Below are 16,126 nucleotides of genomic sequence, written 5' to 3' on the forward strand. Positions count from 1 at the left end.
TATTTGCCTCTTTCCTCCTTCCAACGTGCACTAAAGAACTGCACTGTGCGCGTCCGATAAAATTTTACTGACCGTGGTTACCGCATTCGACCATTTGGCTGTGATGTGGAGCAAACGTAGCCATTTTGCGACTAGAGTCACAGCGTGCCTGCAACTACACTTTCTGCCCATACTAACGTCTTGTTTGGCGTACAAGGGCTTACTACCGTCCTACAGTCGCACTGATAGCCAGGTATTAAATTTCCATTTTATGATACTAATAGTGAATTTCCCACTTAAACGTTCTTGCTCTGCGCTTGTTTCGACCCGTTTACCATTGAGATTAAAAACTCTTGTGACCTTTATCTTCGTTGCACGTCTTCACGCTTTGCAAGTCCTTTATGTCTACCCTGAATTGTGCTTCCGTCACGTACCAGCCATGCTTTTAGATCTCCCATGTGTGTCGTAGCTCAGCTCACAATAATTCACAATAGCAACTTGCGCTCCCAGTAGACTGAATCAAAGAGAGTAAAAAATAACTTATGCCCCCATTCTCAGCCGGTTGCACAATCCTCTTGTTTTATGCACATGACCTGTAAACACTAGAAAGCAGCATCGATCGCAGAAACCGCTGCAGGAAACAAAAGCAGTCGCTAATCTTCAGCTACCAACACTGAAGTGAAAGCAAGGAGGGAGAGGGGAGGGGGGGGGGAGATAAATGCATGATGCATTGTCAGCGCAGCTAGCCGGCACGCTTCGAGGCAGCGAGTCGATACGTCCAACAAAACGGAAGCATTCGTTCCGCACGCGCGGAGTGCGCTATGATGCAGCTTGTGTCAGGCTCTCGGCGCCAAATGAGGTTAAAAGATGACACAACTTCGCTTTTGTCAAGCTGCGCCCCCTAATCGATGGCAGCATTGTAACCAAATTGACGCTGGTCGCGGCGCCTGGGGAATCAATACAGTCGGCATCGCCGCTGGCTAGTGCTGCTTTCAGAACGTTTCCCACACAAAGAGACTCACACGTGCACACAAACAAATGTCAGGCGCATAACGGCTGTCTGGCTAACAAGGTCGAATGAACTGTGGCGGAGCATAATCATAGGCTGGCCAGCAACAAAATACACCGCCAAAGAGATTGGCGATAGACCCGTTTCAGTAATGCAGCGGTCACGTCTGAACGTAAGCAGCAAGATGATTCTTTCAAGTCGCTCCCAAGTCTCATCAGCAGGGAACAAAAGGAAACAAAAAAGAAGGTTTCCAGCTTATATTATATATAGGTTTCCAGCTTATATCTTAAGGCTTTTTCAAGCCTTCGACGCTTCTAAAATTTTTGTTGGATATATTTTGTTGTGTTAACTTCCACCCATATTGCGACTAAATTTGAACGTTGTAAAGTTTACACCTTGTTCCACTATAGTACAGAGAGACAATTACTAGTCCCATAAAATCATACCTCCGATGTTGAGCCCGACACATTTTTGTTGCGTTTGTCTATCTCTGCAAACAATTTTTATACTTCCTGTTACTGTGGCCTGCTCAGTAATTTCAGTAGTCGTAGAATGCAATAGAGCCCCGTACCATACGCGCTCGCGCAATTGGTAGAAGGTGCTACGTGCTTTACATAGCGTATAAAAATGAGAGATTGCGAAAGGCCTCATATTCTTCGTGTAGCCTGATGCAATGCAATAACTCGGCATGCACATGGCCAGAGTAAACGATCGCGGCTGGAGGTATTACTTCACCTAGAGCAACGAACTGGTGATGACCTTTGCGTGAAAAAAAAAAAAAAAAAAGATTACGGGAACAAAAGGCTTTTATTGCTTTTACGATGATGTGTCGTTTTACTTTCTAAAGGACGCTTGCATGAAATCCTGTCAGGAAACTGCTGTACGTTGAAAACGGGAATGGGCTTGCCAGGAAAAAATGCTATCTGCTGGTATATATATTTACATTTAGGAGGCCCACCTGCCACAGGGTACTGCTGAGATGTGCCTCGTATTCTAAACTCGTTGTGGCAGATTCATCCGGAGGAGCATTCTTTTCTTTTTTTTTTATGTGCAAGAGGAAATATGTAGCATATATCCTTCTTCGAAGCACTTTTTAAAAACACTGGCTTACTGCACCCCTAGTGTATTTAAACCGCTTGTTTTTTTTTTATTCCGCCCAGTTTGGTTTCCAAAACTCACTCAATTAATTTTACCCACTTTGTGCATTTATTAATCGAACTCCTAGTACACGGACTTTTATTCCTCGAAATTGCAGCTATACCTAGCGAAAGGCTTGGCTTTTTCTTAATTGGTCATCTAAGCACTGCAAATACCACCATTAATTGAATCGAACTAACCAAGCATTCCGTCTGAATAACTATTTAGTTCTAGAAACAGAGTATCCGCTCCTCTGCTTCTCTCATATGATTGCCTTATTTGTTGTCACTTAAAAAGGAAGGGAGTGAGGACTAGCGGCAGGTAGGGCTAGTTTTCTGGAAAGAGAAAAACCAAGATACGTGAATGTCACTAAATGCATGTGAACTGCGCTTTACTCGGCCAGAATAGTGGCGAAGAGCAAGACAGAGTGGTTTATCTTCTCAGGTACCTAGCGCCGAGCAACAGCACTTTTACTTCTTCAAACTTGCTCTGTATTTACGATGGCGCTTTTCCTCGTGCTCTTCTCTTTGAGGACGACAAGAGATCGAATTTTCAAAAGATGACACACTATAAACTGCAGTGCTAAACATAATGTGTAAAATCTGAAGCTGGCATAGAGAGGGGTAGTCTTTATACAATATCACAAAATTTAAAAATAACGGTTTAGTCATAGCTATGTACAATGCTTACGTGCGCCATCTAGAAAACAGGCTTTATTGGGCCTTTTAAGCTTAGCTGAGCCTAATCAAACGTACTAGAATCTGGTACAATCTGTGCGTGTTCAGACAGCAATGTAGTTTTTAACGCATATAGCCTTAGATAGGCATGTTAGGCTTAGATAACCCTAATCAAGCTAATTAGGATTAGGCACGTGTAATTGCAACCAGCATGTACTCTTACAGTAACGCATTACTGTAATCTGATTTTACAAAGCTTTAGCGTTAGATGAGCTTATTAAAGGCTTCGCTAATCGTAGCAAGGTCAACAAGGCCTAGAGAGACGTACGCAAATGTGTACTTTCACATTATTTCCTAGCCTATAGCTCACGCAGGTTTCATAGTTTTTTTAGTCCCAACTAGCGTTCACCTTGGCTTTTACCTTGTTCATTGTCATTTTATTCATGACATTAAGAAAACTGGCTGTTGGGTAAGCTGGCTTTAGCTCAATCTTGAATATTTAAAGGCGCAACGAACTGGTTTGTCCGGCTCTTTGCTCGCTTAAATATTCAAGAATTTAATGATGGCAGTCACGGTCACCGTTACGAAGTAATATTACGCTAATGCATAGCAAAGCTAGGTTTAGTTATTACCAAGAAGACACATGGGGGGGACGAGGTGTGCAGAAACAGGAATCCAAAAATAGGCGATATTCATCGTGCAAGTGTTTTAGCAATCCAATTTTTTTGTGGATTCTCGTCGATAGGCTTTTTGTGACCACCATTGGGGCCACAACCTTGGACGTTTCACACTCTAGCGTTGGGGGGATAGGGCTCATGGTAGCAGTTTTTTTAAACAACCTTGAGATAAGCTTTTAAAGGTCCCTAGGCCAAGGTGACGAGGGGGCGTTGCGCTCACCTTTTGATGAAAAAGTTTTAGGGGGCACTTTGGACCACTAAAGTGCGATGAGGCGAAAGCCTTTATTGCGCGGAGGTACGAAGTCCTCCACTATGGAATCTCTATATTTTCTCTCTCTCCCACTTTCCTCCCTTACCTTAAGGCGCGGTTCAGGTATCCGTGGAGAATTGTAACAGATAGCGCTCCTTTTCATTCCTGTAAAGCAATTTGAAACGCCACTGATTCCTGCTTTAGTGTATCTTCCTCTGCGTGCTATTTGGTGCGGCGTTCGACGAAGCACCAAATGAAAGACGCAGCACGGATGCCTGGATAGGACGCCAGGTGGGGCCAGCTTCATAAATGCGTGAATGACGTCACCATGTGAAAACATCTCGGACATATCTGTCATTGTCATCATCACTTGACGGACACCGACAGTATCAGCCATTAAAGGCTATCGTCTTAATACCACTGTCAGGTGTGCCCCTGTAAAGGGTGCACAGCCACACTAATCCTCTTATTGCGGCAGAGCATCTAAAATCTGCGCAAAGGCGGGAGAGTTTAATGAATAATGCCACGGTCTGACGCAATAACACGCGCATGAGTTAGGTTCCTATATGTATCGCATAAACAGCCCTTTTAAATACACTTTTACTGGTAATAGCGGATGACATGTGATCTTACAATGTTAGGGGAGCATATCGTCTACCTTTAGAAGATTAGGTGCTGTTCCTTCCATTTTAACGTGTATAGAGTTAAGATAAACAGAAAAAATATTTAAACAAGTATGATAGAATAACTCGTATTGGTATGGGCCGGCAAGTCAGTGAAAATAGGAAAATAGAACATGACCGATGGTAAGGAGATGACTTTTTATGAATATCGGCGGGCCTAGAGCGAGAGCTCCGCCTCACACTACTTCCTGCTTTTTCCCCCTTTATCTAACACTATCTTCATTTTCTCTTTCTGATCACTGCAATTGCAGTTCTTTTAATTCAGGAATTCAACAAAACTTCAAGGTGTATTGTTATTTTTCTTTGTTTGTTTATCCTCTTTCTACACTTTAGAATTTCCAGTACGTTCAGTAAGACGAATTTTTATTAGTAAATCTCTATGCCTACTCTTGTCGCCTCGTAGAGGCTGTCGTAAAGTAATCATTTTTTTTTCTTCTTAGGAAAACATACAATTATTGCCCATAAGGCAAGACAAGAGAAGGTGATCGATATCCTGAATGGCTGTCGCGCTTGACGACGCAGCCAGAGCTGTTTTGTTGTCTAAAGCTTCTGCAAGAACATATTACTATAATCAATGGCATTTGCACTAGTTCACAATACAATGTAAACAAATGCAAAGTGGGTCATCACCATATGGGGGAGATCAAATATCTATAAGGATGTTTACAAAATAACTGGCAGGTACACAAAGAATCCGCTATTAGTAGAGAAAAATGCCTTGCCTTAACTGCTGAGAGTATTTGGAACGAAGAGAGCGAAACAAAAAGGCAACCAAAGAAGAGAAGACGACACGTCACGAGTAGTTTTCTTCTCTACGCTGTCTTCATTCAACACATGAATCAGCAACTAGCCTAGCACCATGTTTTATTGCAGAGAGTATAGAAGAAGTGCAGGGTAGCAAACCGGTTGCTTTTACTGGTCAACCTCCCTGCCTTTCCTCCTCATCTTGCTCCTCCTCCTATGGACCTTGTCACAGTGGCTACCGTTTGGTGCATTTAGCACGGCCAACGCCACAGTCATATATAACAGAATAATCGTCAACTGCTGCGGCTGGCATAGCTGAAGCAGTGCTCCGCACAACGAAATGGAACGCGTGACGTTATTTTATACCTAGCATAGGTAGAAAAGTGGTTAAACGCAACAAGCGATGGGCATTTCTTCTTGTATATAAAACAAAACAAAACATTATACGTGTAAAACGATGACAGACACCTTTGAATCCACTCTTCCAGAGGGTATTTTTTACAGCGTCTGTAAATTACAGATATATATTGTAGAGTGACATGAATTCGTATTGTGATTTTGGGGTACAGCTTCTTTCCACCACAACTGAAGTCGACATGGAAGCTAGCTAGTAAGAGTATCTAGGCATCTGTTAAATAATATATTATAGTTTTTTGTCCACCGAAAACGAAAATATAAGCTTCTTTTCGCAGAACCTTTCTACAGTGTCTGCCTAAAATTACGTTACTGGCCAGGCGCTGTTAGCATAAGCCCTTGATCACAAACGTAACCAAACTGCTCGCGATAACGAAATAGGAAGTTTTCTTACGTCACTTTTGTTGCAAGTGTCCTTGAGGGGCTGACAATAACTAATACGAGAGTGAATAAGACAGGAGCACAACTAGTTCATCACATGGATAGGTGAAAGATTAAGCAGCCTTTAGAGCATTACAATAATTATTGCTATTTTAACAGGCATGTTATCTATGCAGTCGCTCGAGATTGGGCCGTTTTGTGTGTTGTGTTGTGTCGGGTTTAATGGCGCATAACCAGTTAGGTTGTTTTGAAAGTTAATGTCAAGAGAAGAATAACACTCAACATCTTTCAGGTAGCTAGAAGTTGGTTTTCCTCTTGCATTCAGGAGCCTGAGCTTTTTTTTTTTTTTTTTTTTCGTCTTTGTATATCCAGATACCAAGCACAAAGAGCCAGATGTTAGACTTATGTCCGGGTTCGCTACGATTTGTTCCTTGGAAGAATGTATTTGCATTATCTCTACGTAAAGCTCCATCACCAGACTATCGAATTATCACTATTTCATTTATGTAGACCGGAAGTAGCACGGACCCTAGGAGCGATCTTTGCGTAACACCGTAACCTACTGACTTTAGGTTTCATTTAGAGCCATGAGAGAGGACAAGAGCTGCATCCACGTAATCCATGCAAACTTCCTCATCTCAAAGGCATTCTGCCACACCCCGCTACCCGTGCCTTTCCTTGTAATCGAGTCTGTAGCCCTTAGCTACTATCGATTTTCCTGTCTCCGAATTCAAACCCTGCTCATGCCCATTTACACTTCTTAATTTTGAATAAAGTGTCGGTTGGTGGTTTGTTTATAGGGTTTTACTGCCCAAAGCGACTTAGGCTATGAGAAATGCCGTAGTTGATGTCTCCGGAAAGTTCGACCGCTTGGAGTTTTTTAACGTGCACTGACATCGCACAGCACACAGACGCCTTGCTTTTCGACTCCATCAAAAAGCGGTCACCACGGCCGGAATTCGATCCTGCCTCCCTGGGCACCGAAGTCTAGCACCTTAACTACTGCACCACCGTGGCGGGTCGAATAAAATGTCAGTAATGCCAGTATTCTTTGACCCACTCTACACGCTTCCTGTCTGGTAATGATATGCCTTTAATAACTCAAGTTAACTGATCCTTACCTCCAGTGCGATACCTTTAATGACGCATAGTTTAAGCAAAGTGGGGCGCGTTAATTAGTTGAATGCTTTCAGAATTTCTAAAAATGTCGTGATATAATAAAGCTTGCTCTCAGTGTCTCCAGTTATTTTATCCTTACCTTTACGAGAGCCTTTTAACCAGATTTTCCTTTCTTCAACCCATAATGCTCTCTTGTTGAGAAACAACAAGCAAGTTATAGGGACGTGAGTGCAAAACACGCTCCAGAATCTTGAAACAGATATCCAAAACTGAGCCTATAGTTAAGGTGATTATAAATATTCCATGTGAATAGCTTTAACGCATGCTGTTTTAGTAGTTGCTGGAAATATTTTTGAACACGCTGCTTCAGTGCAGGCATGAACAGAAGCTGTTAAAGGGGTTCAGCTGTTTTCATCACAGGTCTGGCTATTTTATTCTGTCATCGATCCGCCACGACTGGTATGGCTCACATTTCATTATGAAAACGGCCGTCATACATATTACTAGAGAGCGTTCCAGTTACCTAAGTGTACAAACAAAGCAATAGAGGTTGCCCCATCTTCCTATATTAAAGTGTTTGACTTGTCGCATCCGATCCCCGGATCCATTGAAGTCGTCATGTTAGCAGCCTGTCACAAACCGCTCGCCTATTTCAGGCTCCAATGTAAATGACCATTTTCCACCATCACAGTCTCAATCGCTGTCCGAGGTGCGTCACTTATAGGCACACGTTTGCACTGTCTAGACGTCCTAAAGCCTGGATATATATATATATATATATATATATATATATATATATATATATATATATATATATATATATATATATATATATATATATATATATATAATGGGAAAGTTGTGTGACATCCTGTTTGAATTTAACTCTGGCCCATTAGTAACATGCAATCCATGTCTATATGTATATATATATATATATATATATATATATATATATATATATATATATATATATATGCGGCGCAGACTGAATAGCACGCGTCGTTGACACATTCGTCCAGCTCACCAAAACTGGCCGAATGGGCTCTTGCAACATGCGTGCCCTCGCTTCGATATTTGACGCGATGACGTTATTGCGGAGCTTCAGTAACCACTTCGCAATGCTGACTCAAGACGTGAAGCGTGAAATACCTACTTACCTCAGACTGTCTGCCCAAATACATGGCGAAGTAAGAATGTAGGCCAGCAGACGTTTACACTGGGCTAGTGTAAACGTCACGCTTCATTCATCTTCCCTTAGAGGTGCTCTAGCAAAATACTAAAAAGGGGCAGCATAAGACACAAGCGCAAACTAACAACTACACTCAATTTTCTTCTCCAACAATATCAACAGGGATGAGATTTGAAAAAAAAAAAAAAGGAAACAAGAAAAGAAAATCACAAGCAAAAGTGAAAAAATATTAAAAAGCATATGACCAGTTGTCACATCACCCTCCCTTTCTGTTCCGATAGAAACATTCCAATAGAAACAGGTTTTAGACACGCAGCGCTACTGAAACATCACTTAAGTAACAACCTTCATTTTCGATCAAAGCCATTGATAAAGCCTCCCATGTCTCTTCTGTGGCCTGATTTCTTGATCGCAGCAGGATAAGTGTTCCCTTACATAGAGTTTCACATCTATCCCTTGCCTTGAGCAATGCGCTTAACTCAGGAAGCATAGCACAGGAAGAACGGAGGCCATCCGTTATATAGCGCGGAGGCCATCCATGCTATGCTTATTTAGTTAAGATGGTTTACCAACCTGCCCAAGCCTATTCCCTTCAGCAGTTCGCTGCCAGTTCGCCAGTCGTTACTTGCGAGGTGTTTTTGTTATGCTTCGCAACCTCTAATTCACGTACTTGCTCGTCTGACCCAAGCGGGCTGCACCACAAGATAGTGGTATATTGTAACCACTCCTTCTACACAGGACACAAACTTGTTCTTGTGCTTCATAACACAAGGCCATTATTTGGTCCCCTTTTCTTTGGTGTTACCTTTTGCGCACAAATCTTTCAGCTTTTTCTGGTGGAGAAAATACGACCACGCTTTTCTGCCTCTTTTTTTCGGCCTGTGTGTCAGAGCGTGAACATTCCTTGACCTGTTTTGCTTACCCTTTAACAGCATTCTTCAGCACCATCTCAGCAACCAATGCCAACACTTGGATTGGGAGCCCAGCTTTCCTCAGACGAGCTGCCTGCATGTCCTTGCTTTCATTTACCTTATACTAGCATGACTTCTTAATCGCGTGCTTGAAGCATGAATCCGCAATATTCCGCTCAATCAGTTTTGAATATTCTGAGTCATCCTCAGCTTCTAATCCCCTTTGATACTACTGAAGATGAAATGAAAGTTGTTTCTAGTTTGCTCTTGTGTCTTGTGCTGTCCCTTTTCAGAATTTTGTTAGCCAACTCTAAGTTGGCTAACAAGGTGGATATAACTCAAGGTGAATATAACTCGTAGTATCGGGCTAGTCGTATCAGTGGAAATTTAGAAAGGAAAGTGATGCGGCTTTCACAAATATATATATATGAAGGAAAGAAGCCAACAGTCGTCAAGGTCAAGGAAAGCATTGGGGATTGTACTTTTGTCTTTTTTTTTTAATTTTTACTTCGAGAATCACATAAATTAGTAATGCAATCTGTTTAGGGGAGAGACGATTAAACACAAAGTAGAAGAAAAAACAACGTGCCGATGGTGGGAACCGAACCCACGACCTCCGAATATCGCGTCCGGTGCTCTTCCAACTGAGCTACATCGGCCGCTGTCCCCCCTGCTACTTTCTTGGGTATTAATGTTGTCTGTATACGAGCCTTGAGAGTGTTCACCAGCGCCACCCTCAACCATAGCGGCAGACGTGGAACGTCCTGTGTTACCGCCAGCGTCACGTAGAACGTGATCAAGAGCGTGGGCGAAAGCTGTGCTAGAGCCCTCTTACGCTACCTATAGCTTCAAGACTGCCAGAACCAAGACCCCCGTAAGCTACAAGCAGATAATTGAAGGGGAAATGAGGGTGCTCGTTATAATACATGAAGGAAAGAAGCCAACAGTCGGCAAGGCCTAGGAAAGCATTGGGGATTGTACTTTTGTCTTTCTTTTTTAATTTTTACTTCGAGAATCAGATAAATTAGTAATGCAATCTGTTTAGGGGAAAGATGATTAAACACAAAGTAGAAGAAAAAACAACGTGCCAGTGGTGGGAACCCCCGTATATATATATATATATATATATATATATATATATATATATAATATATATGTGTGTGTGTGTGTGTGTGTGTGTGTGTGTGTGTGTGTGTGTGTGTGTGTGTGTGTGTGTGTGTGTGTGTGTGTGTGTGTGTGTGTGTGTGTGTGTGTGTGTGTGTGTGTGTGCGTGTGTGTGTGTGTGTGCGTGCGTGCGTGTGTGTGTGTGTGTGTGTGTGTGTGTGTGTGTGTGTGTGTGTGTGTGTGTGTGTGTGTGTGTGTGTGTGTGTGTGTGTGTGTGTGTGTGTGTGTGTGTGTGTGTGTGTGTGTGTGTGTGTGTGTGTGTGTGTGTGTGTGTGTGTGTGTGTGTGTGTGTGTGTGTGTGTGTGTGTGTGTGTGTACTCCGCGCCGTCACTTGCAATAGACGGAAAACAGATGCTCTCTCCCCAGCACCAACTGTGGTGGCAGAGTTGCTAAGACGTTCTTTAGGTGAATACGGGGTCACGTTATCGAACCCTTCACACGAAGCAACATTTCAAAGCGCGTGCATTCCAGTACAAGCTGAAGAACCCCAAGTTTCTTGAATGAATCCAGATCTTCTTTTATGTGGCCCCTCCGGCCTATTGACTGCTTGCTGACTTACATGCACGCAAAGTGCACATGACAAACTGCCCTCTTCCTCCCCCCTCCCCCCACGCCTCCACACTTGCCTATACAACGGTTGCGTACGGAGTCGGGGGCCAATTTGCTCATAGCTACCTCGGCTTCTCACCAAAAACAAACTTGATAATGTACCACGTGATTGAAGTACTTCTATAGTGAAACCTCCACTACTTTTTTAACCAACCTTATATTCACGTGGGCAGGAAGCTACCTGTTATTTACAGTAACGCATCCCGCCTCTGGTTTACGCACACTTATTTGCTCTAGGGCTTCAAACAGCGAGCATACAATTTCGTATGAGCGCATAAACGCACAAAGAAACGCAAAGGCAGAACTGCGCGCGCGGCGTGAGCTAACGTAGGCACTACTCGATCGTCCTGGGCTCTCGCTTTCTCTGCCGCGCGAGTGTTTGGGCGAAGCGGCGGCTCCATGCGTTGTCCGTCAAGCAAAGTGGGCCAAAAGCAGAGAAGAGAGATAGAAGGACACTGGAAGGCGAGCGAAATCTGCGCACTCTTTCATCCGTGCATGTCCCGGGAACGCAAAAATTGCATTCCACCGCAGTTCCACGCCGCCTGCCTTGTCCCTGTCCGCTCGCCCTCGGTCTCTTCATATTTCTTTCACTGACTCACCAATACAGTTTTCAGTTTTATTTGTAGCAGCGATTTTCCTTCGTGGTATGAGGCTGGTGATAGAGGGCCGGTAGGAAACCGGGACACCTTCCGAAAGGTTGTTATTTTACGGCAAACATGTAGTTGTCTTCAGCTTTTTTCTATCTCGTGGTAGAAAGAATAATGTGAGATGCGGAAGTTGAAGAAGGCTAAATAAAGGAGAGAAATAAATGTAGCTAAGGCCTGTTATGCCTACAAGGCGCAAAACTGAATCTTTCACTCTCTCTCTCTTTCTCGAATCTGAAGCGTGGTGCGCAGGCTGCAGCTTGCTTTCGCCGCTGTCGGAGACGCGAACACGGATGGTCCGAAACAAGCTACGCAAAATGAATTGAGTTTCAGCTGCCATAGCTGCAAAGGGAAAAGCGAGCGCCATTGTACAGCAAAACAAAACAAGTTAAAGAAAGTGACACAAAAGGAGAGAGGACGAAGATGATAGCTACAAAGAAATGCTCCTAAACAAAGAACGGGAAAAAGTGTCCACAGTAAAGCGCGGAGGCTGAAATCTCTAATGCAATATATTTTAGCGGCGGCAGAGGCGCTGTGGAAGTAGCGGCGGCTCTGTCTTGGTCTGGCCGCTTTTATTGTTCCGAGTCGTTCCACTTTTGCTTTTCAGGCTCGCGAGAATACAGTATTATTTCCACGCGTGAATGCGCACGCGAGATTTCATCCTCTCTCTGGCCTCTCTCTTTCTTTTCTCTCTCCAGCCTTCCTTTCTCCTCCGCGCTACTTCTTTCCCCAGAGCACCGCGCATCGCTGCGCCTACGAAAGGGAGGACCCTCTATTTCGAAGACACGGATACGCTGGACGACGCCTGCGCTCGTGGGTCGAGCGTGTCTCCTTTCTTCCCTGTTTCGCTCTTTTCCTCCCTCTCTCCACCCCTCCTCCGTGCGCTTCATTTCTCCTTGATACTCTTTCACCCAGGACGGGGTACTTGTTGAGCGGCAGCTTTACACAGCAGCGCGCGGCCGCGCGATGAAGATGGAACAAAAGGAGGGTATTGTCGTCGTGTGGAGCGAGCTCGAACAGAGGAGCCAGTAATGGGCGGGCGATGAGGGAGAGTGGTGGTTCGCTTTGCGCAGACGCTACAGGGATCATCTGGATAGGGGGCATCGCTCGCACGGAGCGCGTCGCTCCCCATTAGCCGCCCGGCAAGGCTTGTTTGCCTATGTGTCGCATTTCAAAATAGGCTCCTTCGCGTGCGGCTACGATGGTCTCAGTTAGCCTCTGAAAGACAAAGACGAGGCCGTAATGCGCAAAGTGAGGGCAGCGGAAATGCCCTAGTGCTGAGTCGATCGCTTGTTATGCCACTTAAGTTTTGTGTTTCCGGTGCAATGAGAATCTAATTCGCCCGTGGTCGTTTGGCTTTTGATTTTTTCTTCCTACTTTTGAAGTGATGAAAGAACTTACGCCGAGCCAGTGAATTCAGGGCGCTTATCGATGTTTGCATATCAGCAGTAGAATTTAGCCTGACAGTGCTAGCGATGTAACCATATTTGAAGTTATGCAGCACGCAATGTTGAACGTGTTGTTCCGTGGCATTATATATATATATATATATATATATATATATATATATATATATATATATATATATATATATATATATATATATATATATATATATATATATATATATATATATTGTTACGTGGTGGCATGACAAGCGATGGAACACGGCGATACAACAGAAACAGAACGACGTTATGACATGACGATGAAATATGCTTTAATGGCCAGTGGGCCTGGCGCGAGCGCTCTGCCCCGCGCCACTGCCCGTCTCGTCATCTTCGTAGCAATATTTCTCCAAGGGATCCCTTTCAGATACTTTCCAATACTTAAACTAACAAATTATTTATTGCACCTTTTTCAAAACTGCAGTGAAGCCCACTATATATGCAACAGGGCGCACTGTGCGCATAAAATAATGACATAGTGAACTCATTCATGCTGTAAAACAACAAATAGAAGATCAACTAACAAAATGGTTAAATACTGAATGTTCGACTCAGCAAAACGAAATTAAATGAGTGTCCGAATGGCCCTCTTAGAAGCGGCTACCGCTCTATCGCGTCATGGAAGAAGTAGGCTGCGCCCTGAAAAGGCTTATAAACATTTTGCATTAGAAGTCTTAACTGAAAAGAAATACTTTGTTTTTGTGCAATTAAAGCAACGATGAGAAATGAATAAAGTGAAGAATATTGAACTCAGATCCTTGACGCCTGCAAACGTTTTTGTTTTATTTTAATCTGTTGCAAGCATTTTCGTTATGCAAGTTTTACAATTACAGAATATATTTGCCAAAATGCCGTCGCGCTTCGTTAAAGGCGGTGATTAAAGGTTACATCCACGCTGAAGATGTCACCAGTAAATCATGCCTGCATAAGAATGACCAAGAAAGTCACGTGATGAAGTCGTTCACGCACCACTGGAATGCGGAGGAATGCCTTCTCGGTCTCGAATGCTCGCCTTGAAGATGGCCCCGAATCGCTCTGCATTCCTTGAGCGTCCTGCAAGAAAAAAAAAAAAACGCTCAGGTTACAAACGTCATCACATTTTTGTTCCCTTTAGGAGAATGGGAAAAACCGCTTTGCGAATTGTATGATGCTTGCTTTGAGACTTCACGCAAAAAAAAACGCTTTCGCACTTTTCTAAAAATGTTTGTATAATGCTGAGATTGTAATGAAACCATCGGGCTTGCTTACACCATATTATAGCAGGGTGATATTTTATATTGTTGGATTAGTGCTAACGAGTAACAAAACAGTCAAGAAACGAAAACAACGCACGGAGGAGAACAGTACGTGATTTCAGCCCTGGCGTTGCTAATCTTGTTGCAGGTTTATCGGTCATTTTAATATAACAAACAGGCAGAACGATACTAAAGAGAATTTAGGAATTCTCGCCTCGCACGGCCTTCATGTACGCAAGGCCAAAGTGAGTGCGGAAGTGAAAACTAGACGCGCGTTATTCGGATATAAGAAGATGTTCTGATTCATAACCTTTAACGTCCTAAAGCGACTCAGTTTACGAAGGGCGCTGTAATGAACGACTCCGAATATTTCGACCAGCTGGGGTGCTTAACGTGCGTCCACATTGCGCAGTAGACGGGTGCAATGCTTTTCACCTCATAAAAAAAAAAAAAAAAAAAAAAAAAAAAAAAAACAGCCTTTGCGGCGGGGATTCAACGTGCGTTCAAATACCGCGAGCGTCACAACCACTGAGCCACTGGGGGTTGTTAGGTTAGACGTCGGAAATCGTTGTTTTTTTCCTGCAGCATGCAACAAAGTAAGCCCGCGTTATGGCATGGGGAATATTGTTCACCAGGTAATAAAAGCCTAGCACAGTATTTACACAAAGCAGGGAAACTACTCTTTTATATCCTTTAGCAGTGCTTACCCCAAGTATTGTACTTCTAGTGATTATAACTGAAATTCCCTAAGTTTCTGGCTAGATTGATTTACCAGAGAAAATGATTTCTACCGGTTTCGCGATAGTTGAACATTTGACTATTTATATGCACATGCTAGCTAGTAATTCACTTCATAGACCAAAGGTGTTATCTAAATGTGGCGCGAGAGCACTACAGATTGTGCACTGCAGAAATGCAAAAGCCTGACCGTTGCTACTGCACATGCACGGTATATCGCGCGCCCTTTGCAGAGCTTTTTCTCGCAAGGCCGGGGCTGGTGCCACACAGAGGCAATTTCCTTTTCTTGGCACGCGTTTGTTGCAGTGCTACATATAATTATAGTTTGTTTACAGGAAAGGAAAGGCGCAATATCTGTCCACTTTCTCTGGCAAATGCGAGTTTGGGCAGTACACCGTCGCTTCTGTCGCGTGATGTTCCTTGGCGTGCGTTCAAGTGTAGGATTACAGCTGGCAGGAACACTAGAAAAGAGCTAGTCTCGTGGAATGTCTCGGAATGTGACAGATCTCGCGTGTAACTCTCGCGCACGGGATTTCGCTAGGCTAGACAAGGAGAACACATCTCGCGGAATCTTGCGAACAGATCTCGAACACGCGAGATTTTGACAACGAGCCAAGAAAAGCTTTCGCCCAATGAAAAACGAATACAAAAAATATTCAGCCCCGCTGCCGCTATTGTCTGGGGCCGCTGCCTTCTTTCCTGCGTGTACAGGAAGAAAAACAGCTTTAATTTCATCGAAGTGCGCACAACGGCAGTAGCAGGTCTTGGGTTGCTTTCCTTTCTTTTGTAGGAAATCATTTAAAAGTATCAGAGGTATCGAAACAATTCACGATCCTAAATCATTGGAGCCAGAGGAAAAGGAGAACATTTTAAGGTTTGCCAATATTAAGCTTCAGTGAGGAAAGAGTGCTTGCTCCACTCTGGGCTGTTGGTCATCCGCCGAGCCGATTGAAGCCAAGAATTTGAGAGAGAGGAGGACGAATAAGGTGAGTGAATGGCAGTGTTACGTGAGTTAGAATGTCATCTGTATGTGCCCCATGTCCAGGTAATGGGGCAGTGGTATGTGCCACGCCATTTGAATTTGCAGAGCATTAATGGGGTTATGAGAGCGTTGG

At 43.6% G+C, this 16,126-nt stretch overlaps 1 protein-coding gene across 1 annotated transcript in view; it reads right to left on the reverse strand.

Annotated features, from left to right (window-relative positions):
* The window catches only part of LOC146198303 (lachesin-like), a 106,768-nt gene that overhangs the window by 77,932 nt on the left and 12,710 nt on the right, over positions 1–16,126 (reverse strand). Inside the window, exon 2 of the mRNA XM_084591883.1 lies at positions 14,008–14,091. Within this exon, the coding sequence (XP_084448009.1) occupies positions 14,008–14,091 (84 nt within the window). The remainder of the gene's footprint in view (positions 1–14,007; positions 14,092–16,126) is intronic.

This window comes from Amblyomma maculatum, chromosome 2 (genome assembly GCF_055883805.1).
Source record: "Amblyomma maculatum isolate TAMU_Amacu chromosome 2, ASM5588380v1, whole genome shotgun sequence".
NCBI lineage: Eukaryota > Metazoa > Arthropoda > Arachnida > Ixodida > Ixodidae > Amblyomma > Amblyomma maculatum.